The sequence below is a fragment of the Salvia splendens genome, chromosome 2, assembly GCF_004379255.2.
Source record: "Salvia splendens isolate huo1 chromosome 2, SspV2, whole genome shotgun sequence".
In the NCBI taxonomy this organism is placed as follows: Eukaryota; Viridiplantae; Streptophyta; class Magnoliopsida; order Lamiales; family Lamiaceae; genus Salvia; species Salvia splendens.
The window spans coordinates 22,537,201-22,553,214 of record NC_056033.1 but is presented as its reverse complement, the minus strand read 5'-3'; the positions used below and the strand labels follow the sequence as shown (position 1 = coordinate 22,553,214).

General features: G+C 46.0%; 1 protein-coding gene across 1 annotated transcript; it reads left to right on the top strand.

The window, feature by feature from the left end:
* The first annotated feature begins 346 nt into the window (after window positions 1–346).
* Window positions 347–14,648, top strand: LOC121791833. The gene is made up of 2 exons (XM_042189658.1): window positions 347–1,256; window positions 12,989–14,648. Exons 1-2 carry the CDS (start codon window positions 426–428, stop codon window positions 13,922–13,924), a joined length of 1,767 nt encoding a protein of 588 aa, XP_042045592.1. The 5' UTR covers window positions 347–425; the 3' UTR covers window positions 13,925–14,648.
* Window positions 14,649–16,014: the final 1,366 nt, after the last annotated feature.

Sequence of the window (16,014 nt, the reverse complement as noted above, 5' to 3'; positions counted from 1 at the left end):
AACTGGTTGTTCGAAAGGCTGGACAGGATGTTTGTGAGCGAGGCATGGACCAAGATTTTTGAGGCTTCGAGGGTGACCAACTTGCCAAGAGTAACATCGGATCATGGCCCGATGACAAGACCTAACACCGGGGGAAGTGGATTTCTCTTCCAAAACATGTGGATCCGACATGAAAGCTTTATGGAGATAGTCCAAGACTGTTGGGAGCAACCCACCGGGGCGGCCGGGCTCCTAAATCTCCAAATCAAGTTGATACGAAGCAAAAAAGTGTTAAAGACATGGAACAAAGAAGTCTTTGGGAGTCATTTTCCCCAGTGTACTCGTCTCCCTTTTTAGAGAGAGACGCTCTCCCTTCTCACTAGAATCCGCCCTCTCTCCCTCCCTCCCCTTTGAGGGAGGTGAAATGTGATTGTTGCATCCGACACATGGTGAAGTCCGGTGGTGAACCGGCGGTTGAGGCTGCTACGGTCTCATCTCACACGACCCAATCTCCTCACTCGCCGGAACGGAATCTCCCTCTCATCCCACGGCCAAAGACAAAGAGGGCCGGGACTCCTTTCCCCGAGAGAGGCCGAAGTGAGCTGAAACGCGCAGGCCTTGAGACTATTTCGGGGGTTAGTCGAATCAAGAAGAAAATGATCTTCGAAATGGCCGAGGAGCTACTCGCCGGAAAAAATGATGAGGGGACGGCGTCGCCGGAAGGAGAGCTGCCTTCCGATGGGTATCCGAGGAGAACGTTTGCTCAAATGGCGAAGCCGGGCCCCTTCGAAACAGCTACGGGTCACTTACTCCTTCTCGACCATGAGCGGTATTTTGCTGCCGGAATCTCGGACGATGACCTAGTGGACCCCCCATTCAAACCCAGCTCCCGGGAGGTAGATGAACCGAAGAAGGAGTCGACATCAAATCTGGGTGAAGGGAGGGGGTCGCCGGAGGTTGAACAAGCTTGTGTTGGGGAGGTGCTGAACGCATCAGCTCAAATAGACAAGGAGGGGAGTACACCAACGTGTGATTTAGAGGACTCCGATTTTGAGGGGGTAGCCGGAACTTCGCCGGCGCCGGCCAGCCGGAACGGTGATGTAACAGCCAAGGAGATGGTGCTGGTCAACCATCAGCATGTGGAAGGTACAAGGGAGCATGTGCATCCTTGTCTTGATGTGGGGGTGACATGTGAGGAGTTGGATGCATGTGACTCACAAATGAGGGAAAAGACAAAGCTTACTTTGCATGGGGAAGGAAGTGTTGGCTCTCTTTGGGTAAGTGGCAATTTGAATTCAAATTCTACTCCATGTGCCACACACCCTCCTCCCATACCAATCGGTCATGGTGAACACAAAGGGGACCGGACCCCCGACGCACAGCGGCCGGAAAACTCGCCGGAAAACCTGGTGCCGCCGGCGGGAGCTTGGAAGGGGGCGAAATTACCCCACCCCCAAAAGGGGTCGGGGAGCGTGGAAGGAGAATCAGCCACGTTCAAGGCCTTTAAGGCCGAGCCAATACCTTTGGATGACACCAAGATTAAAGCCGTGGGGAAGGCCGGATGCTTTGATGGCACACCAACCCTTACCTTCTCCGATTCAGAAACGGACGACCTCTCGGAGAAGCTAGGGCTAGCCGTCGTTGGAAAGTTCTCACACTCGCTCCCATCCTCCTCCCAAATTCAAAAAAGCCTTGGAGGTTTGGGGTTTGTGGGTTCTTTTACTTGGAAATACTTGAACGCTAAGCATATCTTAATTCAATTCCAAGCGATGGCCGACTATGCTAAGGTTTTAAATGGCCCCAATGGGAACCCCATTTGGTTTGTTGCGATCCACCCGATGAGGGTGTTTAAGTGGGCGCCGGACTTTGATACCTTCTTCGAGTCGCCGGTTGTTGCCGTTTGGTGCAACATCATGGGAATCCCGGCGCATCTTTATGAGGAATCGGCTCTCATGGCGATTGGTAAACTACTAGGCAAGCCACTACAAGCCGATCATGCTACAATCCATCAAAACCGACTCTCCTTCGCGAGGATTTGCATAGAGATTGACATCTCTATTCCCCCGACGAAAGAGATCATCCTTAATATCCGAGGCAAAGATTCACGGTACAAAGTGGCATGGGACCGTATTCCACTTTTCTGTGCTAATTGTAAACATGTTGGGCATGAGAAAGAGGATTGCCATGCAACAGGAAGAAAGGCTCGGGGTAGAGACAAGGAGCGCCGAGCACCATCCAAGGAGAACCACTCGAGCCATCCCGCCAAGATCATCCGCCGTGAGTGGCGTCCAAAGGCGGATGCTTGGTCCGGCACCCCACCGTCCTTTGGACAATTGGATAAAGCCAAAGATTGTAACAACCATGCGGAGAACATTGAGGGTACATCGGGTGCGGGATCGGCAAAGCCAAGGGTGGCTAGTAGGAGTCACCCAAGTGTGGACAAGGATGGCTTCCAATTGGTGTTGAGGAAGAGGAAGGGAAAGATACATGAGGGCGGTATGCACACCAAGGCTCCAAACGGTGATGATTGGCATTTGAAGGAGAATGTTGCTACGGTGACATTTGGGAGTGTCCCATCGGGTGCGAATGACTCGAGCATTTGCTCCATGAGTGTCGCATGTGGGCCCCCCAACCGGGAGATAGAGGGCACCATCGAGGTCCTTGACCCAGGAGGGCATGTCCCTTGCGGAGGTATCCCTATTGTGGGCCTTAACTAGGTGATGGACAAAGGTCGTTGGGGATGCAAAGGTTGCATCAAATTGTAATAGGAATTTTGAGAGTAGATAGATGACCATCCTAGTCGCTAGGGAGGCCCTCTTTGTACTCTAATTTGTCATGTCTTGGCGAGTCGTCACTTTTGGGCGACTCGGTGTATGGTTGGCTGTTTCGATTGGTTTTTGGTAATGCACAGGTGTGGGTCCGCCTCAACCCTCCGCCCCTCGGGGTGTTATATAAAAAAAAAAAAAAAAAAAACAAAGAAGTCTTTGGGAACATACATGCTAATCTCACGTGGATGGAAGAAGAGATAGCAAAGGCCCAAGCAAATTTCGAAGATGACCCCACGCCCTGGAACAGGACCCAGATAAACAAGAACATCGCCGAATACATCCTCTTACTTAAGATGGAGGAGGATTTTTGGCGACAAAAGGCGGCCTTGAGGTGGCTTGCGGAGGGAGACAGGAATTCCATATTTTATCAAAGTTGGGTGAAACAGAAGAGGGTCAGGTTGCGAATCCACTCCATTCGGACAAATGGCCGGGAGATTTCGGATGATGCTGAGATTCGCAATTTGGCAGTTGAGTTTTTCCAGGGTTTTCTCGCTCCAGACATTCCAGCGCTCGAGGAGCCGGACCTAGACTTGATCCACCAAATACCGCCTTCGGATGACCTTACGAACCTTCATAAGGCCCCGGATCCGGACGAGGTGAAGAGAGCAGTTTTTGAGATATACGGGGATAGTGCACCTGGACCGGATGGATTCTCGGCCACGTTTTATCAAGCATGTTGGTCGATTGTTGGAAGGGACGTTGTGGAAGCGATCTCTCAGTTTTTCAAAGGGGCTTACCTCCCCCGAAGTGTCACGGCCACAAACATAGTTCTTATTCCAAAGAAGGCGTCGCCCGAGACATGGGCTGATTACCGCCCTATTAGCCTATGCAATGTCCTCAATAAGATCATTACCAAAGTCCTAACGGCCAGACTCGCACCTTTCTTGCCGCAGGTCATATCTCCCAACCAATCTGGTTTTGTGAAGGGTCGGCTCCTGAACGACAATGTTCTCCTAGCCCAAGAAATGTTCCATGAGATTGATAGGTGCTCCCCGGCCCCAAACGTGGCGATCAAGATTGACATGGCCAAGGCCTATGAGTGGGGATTCCTTACAAAAGTACTCCGACGCATGGGTTTCCCGGAGCCATGGATCAGCCTTATTGAAAGGTGTGTTGGTTCCTGTTGGTTTTCTGTTCTTATTAATGGTGCCCCCGCTGGCTTTTTCAGATCAACCCGAGGTTTACGACAAGGAGACCCCATCTCACCTGCCTTGTTTGTAATGGCGGCGGATTACTTGTCGAGGGCCCTTGACAAGCTAATTCTCGGTCGGAGGGAGATGACATTTAAAGCCTCGAGGCGAAGTATGGAAATAAGCCACTTAGCATACGCCCATGATATCATTATCTTTACACAAGCGGCTGAGAACCCTCTTCGCCAACTTAGAGCATGTCTTAATGGGTATGAGGGAGTCTCCGGGCAACAGATCAACCTCGCCAAAAGCAACTTTTACATCGCAGAAGTTCATGAACAATGGGCACATGCAATCCAATCTGAAGGTGGCTTTGCTCGGGGGACTTTCCCCTTCCTCTACTTGGGAGTCCCCATATATCGAGGAGTCAAGCGCACGGATATGTTCATGTTTATCCGGGAAAAGGTTGCAAGAAGGATTTCCGGTTGGGCGCATAGACATCTATCCTTTGGAGGGAGGCTAACTCTCATCAAGAGTACCCTGGAGGCAATCCATATCCATATTTTTCAGGCTATTGAGCCAACAATCGGCTCCCTTAAGCTCCTTGACCAACAGTTGGCGCGTTTCTTTTGGGGCTCGTCAAATGAAAGGAAACGAACCCATTGGATTAGTTGGGACCAGATGTGCCTCCCCACCAATGAAGGAGGGCTTGGAATTCGTAAGTTCAAGGAGGTGCTGCGAGCCTTCAACATTAGACTGTGGTGGCGATTCCGAGAACAGAATTCTCTATGGGCACGCTACATGATGTGTAAGTATTGTTCAACATCATCGCCTCTCACCACGAGAACCTCAGGAAGGAGTAGCCCAACGTGGAAGAGGCTGGCCAGAGCTTGGGGCCATGCGCACCCGCACATACGATGGATTGTTGGGGCTGGAAGGATCTATTTTTGGGATGACATTTGGATGGGCAACGAACCACTCAGGGGGCTTTGCATTGACGATAGGGGCAGCCATGGTACGACAGTCTCGGAGTTCATCACGGAAGGTGCTTGGGATGAACCTAAATTGCAGTTACTCCATGACAAGGCTGGCCTCCCACAACAGATTGTTACCGATATCCTCAACACCCCGATTCTCTCCGGGGAGCCAGACGTACCGACATGGACCTTATCCCGGCGTGGTGAGTTTTCGCTAGCCTCAACCTGGGAAGCACTCCGGGTGACAAGGCCCATCATCCAAGGACTCGAAGATATTTGGAAGGCAGGCCTCACTACAACCATTGCCATCTTTATTTGGAGACTCTTGTCTAACCGTATTCCAGTCGACTAGAAGCTCCAATGGCGGAAGATCGAGCTGGCGTCCAAGTGTCAATGCTGCCCCCATAGACCACACAGACCCTACAACACCTCTTCTTTTTTTTTTAATCAAAAGCACCACGAGGGTGGAGGGTTCAGGCGGACCCACACGTGTGCATTGCTAAGGACAATTGCAACGAACAACCAGGAACATCGAGCCGCCCAAAAGTGACGTCTCGCCAAAACCAATTAGAGTACAACGAGGGCCTCCCTACCAACTAGAGTGGTCATCAATGTACTCTTCACTATTCTATTACAATTAACATGGTGCAACCTTCACATCACAAAATCCAAGGTCCGTCACTTAATTGAGGCCCGCAATAGGGATACCCCCGCGATGAACGATCCCTCCCGGATCAAGTTCCTCGATGAAGCCTTCCTTCTCCCGGTTGGGGAGCCCACATGAGACATTCACCCTACAACACCTCTTCATCCAAGGAGTGGGCGCTTCGAAGGTGTGGAGGGAATTTGATGGGTGGTTTGAAGGCTCCTCCCCACCACTTCGGATCAACGATACCATACCAACTAGGCTCGAAGTCTGGGGGACAAGATTACAGCAACCGGGTAGGAAACATCTCAGTCGCCTCATACCTTACCTTATCTTCTGGTCTGTCTGGGCAGAAAGGAATAGAAGCAAGCACCAAGAAGTCCAATTCAAGGCGAACAATGTGGTTTGGCAGACTCTCACTTTCATCCGGAATAGCATGGCGAACGGCAGCCTCAAGCCGAAGCATTGGAAGGGCGTTCGGCTTGGAGTCAACATCCCGAGTCACGCCGCCCTAAGAAGTCCGCAGCCATTAGCCATGATGGTCAAATGGAACCCTCCGGACCAACCGTGGCTGAAACTTAACACGGATGGTGCGTTTTGCAAAGCAACCGGGAAAAGCGGGGGCGGAGGCCTCATCCGAGACCACTCGGGAAGGTTGCTAGTAGCCTTTGCGCTCCCGCTCACCGCACACTCAGCTCTTGAGGCCGAGTTATTAGCTATGCACCATGGCTTGACAATGGCTAAGGAATTTGCGAAACCAATATGGCTCGAAGCGGATTCCGAGCAAGCAATTAAATTGGTGGAAGGAAAAGGTTGGGGCACGCAAATATCTGACAGGCCATGGTACATATCGCCCTACACAAGCGGTGCCTCACCCTCCGCACTACCTACATACACCGCGAAGGAAATAAGACGACTGATTTCCTTGCCAAAATGGGATCCGAGATTGATGAATTCCAACCCATGACCACATCCACGGCTCCACGGCTCTTGAAGGCCATGATCCGCATGGAGGAAGTGGGAATCCCTAATCTTCAAGTCCGAGGGGAAGAGCCTCCCTAGAATAGGTGATCTTGTTTTTGCTCTTGTTGGAGTATGATGAGGTCCGCCCATGTGGGTTTGGACCGCCTACTACTCCTATTGTCTCTATTGGCACACCACTTTTAGGTGTGGCCTCGATATATAGGGATGTGGGACCCACGAACCCTCCACCATGATGGAAGAAACAAAATAAGAACAAACGGATGTTAAATAGAAATAGGAATTGTATAAACCAATAAAAGTTACTAACACATCCCTAGATTCCTATGAATTTAGATACACATGAAAACATAGATTGAAGGGAAGACATAGATTGAAGGGAAGACAATAAGCTAAAAACATAGATTGAAGGGAAGACAATGAAAACATAAGAACTAAAGCAATAAAACCCAAAGGCTGAATCCTTGTAGCCTTGATGATCTTGAATCCTTCTTCAACTCCTTGCACAAGAGAAGATCTCTTTTTGATGAAGCTTTGGGGGATATTTATAGGGGAGAAATCGCCCATTCTCATATAAGGAAAATAGTTGCAAAATATGGTAAATCTTGGAGAGAAAGTAGGGCAAATTCTTCTCGCCGCTTTTTCCTGGCGGGCCGCAGCACCTTGGCTAGCGGTCGCCATGAGTTGATCTGAGGCTTCTGACCTTTGGCTGGCGGTTGCTGCACTTGTTTCAGCAGTCACCATCAATCATCCCGTAACTCTCTGGACTTTCGGTAGCGATCGCCACGCATTCTCCAGCGGCCGCTGGGCGTGTCATGACTTAATGCATAACATTCCTAGAGCGGACCGCTACTGGCTTACCGGTCGTTGGGCGCCAGCGGTTGCTGGCAATGTTGCAGCAGACTGCTGGAAAAGCAGAATAGCTCCAGATTTCCAACTTTGCATTTTCACTCCCATTTTTTTTACTAACACCTTCACGGTGGAGGGTTCGTGGGTCTCTCATCCCTGTATTGCATGGCCAAAAGTAGAGAGCAAGGCCACACCCAAAAGTGATGCTCTTACACAAAATAAGCAAGAGTAGTACAAGGTCCGAACCCACAATGCCCGGACCTCATCATACTCTTTCCAAAAGAGCAATCAACACAACAAGTGGATTCCAAAGCTAATTGATGTCATCTCCTCGAACTCTGATATTAGGGATCCCCATTTCTTCCGAACGGATCATGGCCTTAAGGACCGTGGGGCTGAAAGCGTAGTCATGCGGTATAAATCAGTCTTCTCCATGCCCATCTTGGTGAGGAAATCAGCCGCCTTGTTGCCTTCTCGGTGGATGAAGGAGGCACGAAGTGTAGTTTGGTGCTTGCAGGCTATTAGGCGTGCAACTTCATGTCGAGTATGGGCCGGACCCCAACTTGCTCCGTTGAATAGCCTGAACGCTTGCTCGGAGTCCACCTCAAGCCATATTGGTTGGTTTAATTCCTTTGCCATGTTCAGGCCAAGGAGAATGGCCTTAAGCTCTGCCTCCAGAGATGAGTGGGCGTCCAGCGGTGCCGCAAAGGCTGCAATCATCTTTCCCATGTGGTTTAAGAGTCCATTCTAGCCTATAAATAGGCTTGTAAGCATGTCATTTGAGGACACTATTGATCAAATACGAAAATAGACTTTGTCTTGTGAGTTGAATTCTCTTTGTAGAGTTTTTCATTTGTTTGGAACTTATCAAGATACTTTGAGCAAGTTCTTGTGGCGTTCAATCATACCGAGGTTCTTGGCTGATCATATAGCCAACGGGTCGAGGTTTTCCAAGCTCTGGAAGTGGATCGAACCAGATTATCAATCAAGGGAGTCCACTGTCAAACCTTATACGTAGGGTTCTTGGATCAATATATCCAGCGGGTCCTTTGTCGTATCCCAATCCATATCATTTGGTATCACGAGCCAACTGGTATTGATCTATCCTTAGCTTTATCTTACATTGTTTATCTTTCATATCCTTGACAAAAAAAACTGAAAAAAAAAGAAAAAATAAACCGAAAAAATAGAAAAAAAATGAAATACATATTTCACCTCAAGGGCATAATGCGTAAGAGATTTGTATTTGTTTGGTTGGTCGTTATTAGTTCTTGTTTGTTCAAGGGCTGAAGTTTGATTGGTCGTTATTAGTTCTTTTTTGTTCTTGATTTGTTTTTTACTTGTGTTATCTTTGCAAAAGAGAAAGAGTGGTAAAAGGCTTGAGTGGTGAGATTATTTGAGGGGAGGTAAAAGCCAACGAGTGATATACAGGAGTGTTTTGTGAGGTTTATTTTTGTGTGATACACGAGTGAACTGTGAGGATGGATTCTACTGATGAAAATCAAATTGATCCTACGTTGCTTGCAACAACATTCTAGAAGGCTTGGACGTGTTTTGGAAAGTGTTTCAGAGCGCTTGGAGAGGCTGGAACTTCAAGCATCGAAATGAGAGGCATGGAAACGGTAGAAGAGGGCGTACAAATGAAGTTGATGGTGATTTGAGAAGCATCAAACTGAAGATCCCAACATTCCAAGGAAGGAGTGACCCCGAAGCTTATTTGGAGTGGGAGAGAAAGGTGGATCTCATCTTTGAATGTCACAACTATTCCGAGGAGAAAAAGGTTAGGCTTGCTGCTATTGAATTCACTGACTAAGCTATAGTTTGGTGGGATCAATTGACAACTAGTACAAGGCGATATGGAGGAAGACCAGTTTCGACTTGGGAAGAAATGAAAGGCATAATGCGAAAGAGATTTGTACCTTCTCATTATTTTCGTGAATTGTATAAAAAATTACAATCTATGAAACAAGGTACTAAATCTGTTGATGAGTACTACAAAGACATGGAGATTGCCATGATTAGGGCAAATGTTGAAGAAGATAGAGAAGCAACTATGGCTCGATTCTTATGTGGGCTGAATAGGGAGATTGCAAACATTGTAGAGCTTCAACACTATGTGGAGTTAGAGGACATGGTTCATATGGCCATGAAGGTGGAGGGACAATTGAAGAAGAAGGGAACAATCCAAAAGAATTTTTCAACAAGTTCTCATTCTTCAAGGACAAAAGAGTGGACTTCATCCAAATCCAATTTTGGGGCAGGTTCTAAACCCCAAAATGAAGCGTCGACATCCAAGTCCAAAGAATTTGAGAAGGGTAAAGGTATTTCTACTTCTACTTCTACTCGAAATAGAGATATCAAATGTTTTCGTTGTCAAGGTGTTGGACACATTGCATCTCAATGTCCAAACAAAAGGGTGATGATTTTGAAGCCAAATGGAGAGATAGAATCTGAAAGTGAACGTGAAGATGATGATGATGATGATGAGGAGGAGGATAAACAATTGGAGGAGATTGGACCAGAACATGGAGAACTTTTGGTCGTTCGAAGGGCTCTAAACATGCAAAACAGAAATGATGATCAACAAAGGGAGAACATCTTCCACACAAGGTGTTTGGTCCAAGGTAAACTTTGCATAATGATTATTGATGGTGGTAGTTGTGCAAATGTTGCAAGTTCTGAAATGGTGGAAAAGTTGAGCTTAACAATGGAAAAACATCCTAATCCGTACAAGCTACAATGGCTTAATGAATGTGGAGAAATTTGAGTGACTAAGCGAGTTCTAATTTCGTTTTCAATTGGCAATTATAAAGATGATGTTCTTTGTGATGTTGTGCCAATGCATGCTAGTCACATTCTTTTGGGGAGGCCATGGCAGTTTGATCGAAGAGTGACTTATGATGGATTTCACAACCACTACACCTTCACGCACAACAACAAGTCTATCATGCTTGTCTCTTTGACACCTCAACAAGTTCAAGAAGATCAACAGAAATTATCTCAAGCAAGGAGAGCTCGTGAGGTTGAGAGAAAAAAAAGCGAGGGCATTGAAAAAGAGTCGAGAGAAAAGTAAGAATGAGGGAAAAGAAAAAAAGAATTTCTATGTGAGAGCAAAAGAAATAAAGAGTGCAATAGTTAAAGAAAAGAGTGTTTTCATCGTAGTGTACAAAGAGTCTTTGTTTACCACTAACGAATTAACCACTTCTTTGTCAAGTACTTTTGTGTCTCTTTTACAAGAATTCGAGGATGTCTTTCCCGAGGATGAACAAAGTGGATTACCTCCATTAAGAGGTATTGAACATCAAATTGACTTTGTTCCCGGTGCAGTTCTACCAAACCGACCAGCCTATAGGGCCAATCCCGAAGAGACTAAGGAAATTCAAGGGCAAGTGCAAGAGTTGTTGGAGAAAGGAAAAATCCGTGAGAGCATGAGTCCATGTGTTGTGCCGGTAATTGTTGTTTCTAAGAAAGATGGATCATGGAGGATGTGCACCGACTGTCGAGCAATCAACAAAATCACTGTAAAGTATCGCTATTCTATTCCTAGGCTAGATGATATGCTTGATGAATTGCATGGATCTGTTGTCTTTAGTAAGATCGATTTGAAAAGTGGTTATCATCAAATTCGCATTAGAGAAGGAGATGAATGGAAAACAGCCTTTAAAACAAAATTTGGTCTATATGAGTGGTTAGTCATGCCTTTTGGTTTAACTAATGCACCAAGCACTTTCATGAGATTGATGCACCATGTTTTGAGAAAATTCATTGGAAAATTTGTGGTTGTTTATTTTGATGATATTCTTGTCTATAGCAAAAATGTGGATGAACATCTTAACCATGTGCATGCTATTTTGGACACCTTAAGAAAAGAATCATTGTATGCTAATCTCAAGAAGTGTTCATTTTGCATGGATAAATTTGTTTTTCTTGGTTTTGTTATAAGTGCTAATGGGATTGAAATGGAAAAGGAGAAGGTGAAAGCTATTTTAGAATGGCCAATTCCTCACAATGTAGCACAAGTTAGAAGTTTTCGTGGTCTTGCAAGTTTTTATAGGAGGCTTGTCAAGGATTTTAGTACAATTGCTGCACCTTTTAATGAAATTGTGAAAAAGGATGTTTGTTTTTATTGGGGAGAAAAACAAGAGCATGCTTTTAATCTCCTTAAAGAAAAACTTACAACTGCACCAATTCTTTCTTTGCCTAACTTTGATAACATGTTTGAGCTTGAATGTGATGCATCTGGAGTAGGCATCGGAGCTGTTTTGTTGCAGGATGGAAAGCCAATCGCTTACTTTAGCGAAAAGTTGAAAGGAGCTCAATTGAACTATCCAACGTATGACAAGGAGTTATATGCGTTGGTTAGAGCTTTGGAAACATGGCAGCATTACTTGTGGCCTAGAGAGTTTGTAATTCATACGGATCATGAATCTCTCAAGTACTTGAAAGGTCAAGGTAAGCTTAGCAAGAGACATGTTAAGTGGGTGGAATTCATTGAATCATTTCCCTATGTAATCAAATACAAAAAGGGAAAAGAAAACATTGTGGCTGATGCATTGTCTCGGAGGTACATTTTGATCACTAATTTGAGTTCTAAGTTGCTTGGTTTTGAGTTGATTAAGGAAATGTATGATAATGACCCGGACTTTTCTTCTATCTATTTAGCTTGTGAGCATGCTGCATTTGACAAGTTCTATAGGCATGATGGCTATTTGTTTAGAGAAAATAAATTGTGCATTCCTAAAGGTTCTATGCGTGAATTGCTTGTGCGTGAAGCACATGGTGGTGGTTTAATGGGGCATTTTGGAGTCCATAAGACAATGGATGTTTTGCATGAACATTTCTTTTGGCCTAAAATGCGTGTGGATGTTGAAAGAATTTGTAAAAGATGCATAACTTGCATGCAAGCCAAGTCTAAATCACACCCACATGGTTTGTACAAACCGTTACCAATTCCTAGTGCACCTTGGGAGGATATTTCAATGGACTTTGTTGTTGGTTTGCCAAGAACAAAAAGAGGTAGAGATTCAGTTTTTGTGGTTGTTGATAGGTTTTCAAAAATGGCACATTTTATTCCATGTCACAAAACTGATGATGCATCTCATATCGCTGATTTGTTCTTTAAAGAAATTGTCCGTTTGCATGGTGTTCCTAGATCAATTGTGAGTGATCGAGATGCTAAATTTGTGAGTCATTTTTGGCGAGTGTTCAGGAATAAGTTAGGAACTAAACTCTTGTTTTCTACTACTTGTCATCCACAAACTGATGGACAAACTGAAGTAGTTAATAGGACTTTGTCTCAATTACTACGAACTTTAGTTAAAAAGAACTTGAAAAGTTGGGAGGAATGCTTACCTTTTGCTGAATTGGCTTATAATCGAAGTGTTCATTCTGCTACTAACTTTTCTCCATTTGAAGTTGTGTATGGTTTTAATCCATTGAGCCCACTAGATTTGATTCCAATACCTATTGAAGATCGTGCAAGTCTTGATGGAAAAGCTAAGGCCGAAATGGTGAAAAGATTGCATGAAAGGGTAAGACTCAACATTGAAAAGAGGACAGAACAATATGCAAAGCAAGCCAACAAGGGGCTCTCTTTGGGTAAGTGGCAATTTGAATTCAAATTCTACTCCATGTGCCACACACCCTCCTCCCATACCAATCGGTCATGAAGAACACAAAGGGGACCGGACCCCCGACGCACAGCGGCCGGAAAACTCGCCGGAAAACCTGGTGCCGCCGGCGGGAGCTTGGAAGGGGGCGAAATTACCCCACCCCCAAAAGGGGTCGGGGAGCGTGGAAGGAGAATCAGCCACGTTCAAGGCCTTTAAGGCCGAGCCAATACCTTTGGATGACACCAAGATTAAAGCCGTGGGGAAGGCCGGATGCTTTGATGGCACACCAACCCTTACCTTCTCCGATTCAGAAACGGACGACCTCTCGGAGAAGCTAGGGCTAGCCGTCGTTGGAAAGTTCTCACACTCGCTCCCATCCTCCTCCCAAATTCAAAAAAGCCTTGGAGGTTTGGGGTTTGTGGGTTCTTTTACTTGGAAATACTTGAACGCTAAGCATATCTTAATTCAATTCCAAGCGATGGCCGACTATGCTAAGGTCTTAAATGGCCCCAATGGGAACCCCATTTGGTTTGTTGCGATCCACCCGATGAGGGTGTTTAAGTGGGCGCCGGACTTTGATACCTTCTTCGAGTCGCCGGTTGTTGCCGTTTGGTGCAACATCATGGGAATCCCGGCGCATCTTTATGAGGAATCGGCTCTCATGGCGATTGGTAAACTACTAGGCAAGCCACTACAAGCCGATCATGCTACAATCCATCAAAACCGACTCTCCTTCGCGAGGATTTGCATAGAGATTGACATCTCTATTCCTCCGACGAAAGAGATCATCCTTAATATCCGAGGCAAAGATTCACGGTACAAAGTGGCATGGGACCGTATTCCACTTTTCTGTGCTAATTGTAAACATGTTGGGCATGAGAAAGAGGATTGCCATGCAACAGGAAGAAAGGCTCGGGGGTAGAGACAAGGAGCGCCGAGCACCATCCAAGGAGAACCACTCGAGCCATCCCGCCAAGATCATCCGCCGTGAGTGGCGTCCAAAGGCGGATGCTTGGTCCGGCACCCCACCGTCCTTTGGACAATTGGATAAAGCCAAAGATTGTAACAACCATGCGGAGAACTTTGAGGGTACATCGGGTGCGGGATCGGCAAAGCCAAGGGTGGCTAGTAGGAGTCACCCAAGTGTGGACAAGGATGGCTTCCAATTGGTGTTGAGGAAGAGGAAGGGAAAGATACATGAGGGCGGTATGCACACCAAGGCTCCAAACGGTGATGATTGGCATTTGAAGGAGAATGTTGCTACGGTGACATTTGGGAGTGTCCCATCGGGTGCGAATGACTCGAGCATTTGCTCCATGAGTGTCGCATGTGGGCCCCCCAACCGGGAGATAGAGGGCACCATCGAGGTCCTTGACCCAGGAGGGCATGTCCCTTGCGGAGGTATCCCTATTGTGGGCCTTAACTAGGTGATGGACAAAGGTCGTTGGGGATGCAAAGGTTGCATCAAATTGTAATAGGAATTTTGAGAGTAGATAGATGACCATCCTAGTCGCTAGGGAGGCCCTCTTTGTACTCTAATTTGTCATGTCTTGGCGAGTCGTCACTTTTGGGCGACTCGGTGTATGGTTGGCTGTTTTGATTGGTTTTTGGTAATGCACAGGTGTGGGTCCGCCTCAACCCTCCGCCCCTCGGGGTGTTTTTTTAAAAAAAAAAAAAAAAAAAAAAAAAAAAAAAAAAAAAAAAAAGCAAGCCAACAAGGGTCGGAAACAAGTCATCTTTGAGCCGGGAGATTGGGTTTGGTTGCATATGAGAAAGGAGAGATTTCCTTCGAAAAGAAAGTCCAAGTTGCAGCCAAGAGGAGATGGACCATTCCAAGTGATTGGAAAAGTCAATGATAATGCTTACAAACTTGACTTACCTGGTGAGTTTAATGTAAGTGCTACTTTCAATGTATCTGATTTATCTCCTTATGTTGGTGAATTAGATTCGAGGACGAATCCTCTTGAAGAAGAAGGGAATGATGGAGCTACACCCAAGCTGATCTACAAGGACAAGAAGATGGATCCATTGTTCATTCAAAGTGGACCAATTACAAGAGCTAGAGCTAAGAAGATAAAGGAGTCCATGATGCTTTTAGTTGATGAAATAAAAGCCCAATTCCAAGACCAATCTACATTGGGCCAAATGGTGAATATTATTCAAGTTAGTGGGCAGCCCAATGCATGAAGTTTTGAGTCACTATATATATCACATTTTGGAGGCCCAAATTGAAGATACATGATGCATTTTCGTCCAAGTTGGAGCAACCAAAATGAAGAGTCATTTTTAAGTTACTTTTTGAGTTAAATAAGTGACTTTAGATGTCCTAAAGTCACACCAATAGTTTAGGAGTTACTTTTCACTTATTATGAGTCATTCTAAAGGTCTTAAGTTGTACTAATGATATGAGACTTTCAAGAGTCCATTCTAGCCTATAAATAGGCTTGTAAGCATGTCATTTGAGGACACCATTGATCAAATACGAAAATAGACTTTGTCTTGTGAGTTGAATTCTCTTTGTAGAGTTTTTCACTTGTTTGGAACTTATCAAGATACTTTGAGCAAGTTCTTGTGGCGTTCAACCATACCGAGGTTCTTGGCTGATCATATAGCCAACGGGTCGAGGTTTTCCAAGCTCTGGAAGTGGATCAAACCAGATTATCAATCAAGGGAGTCCGCTGCCAAACCTTATACGTGGGGTTCTTGGGTCGGTAGTCTCCCCAAGTCTCAGGTATAGGCTTCTTGGGGATGGGAACTATGCTCGTGGCCGTGAAGCTTCGAGGGAGGAAGGTCCCACCGAAAAATTGCCTAACCGCATCCACCACATCTGGTCCCACAATGCCCCAACAAGCTTGGAAGAATAATGCCGAGAATCCATCCGGGCCTAGAGCACTATTGGCCGAGATGTCAAATACCGCTCGTTTCACCTCATCCGCATCCGGAGCACTATCTCTCCATTTGGCTTCAAAATCATCACCTTTTGTTTGGACATTGAGATGCAATGTGTCCAAC

What these genes read in the sequence shown, in the direction of transcription:
- LOC121791833 (XM_042189658.1), top strand. Translation starts at nt 426, where the DNA reads ATGGTGAAGTCCGGTGGTGAACCGGCGGTTGAGGCTGCTACGGTCTCA. An exon ending in GAAGTGTTGGCTCTCTTTGG is followed by an intron (nt 1,257 to 12,988) that starts GTAAGTGGCAAT and finishes GGCTCTCTTTGG; the next exon opens with GTAAGTGGCAATTTGAATTC.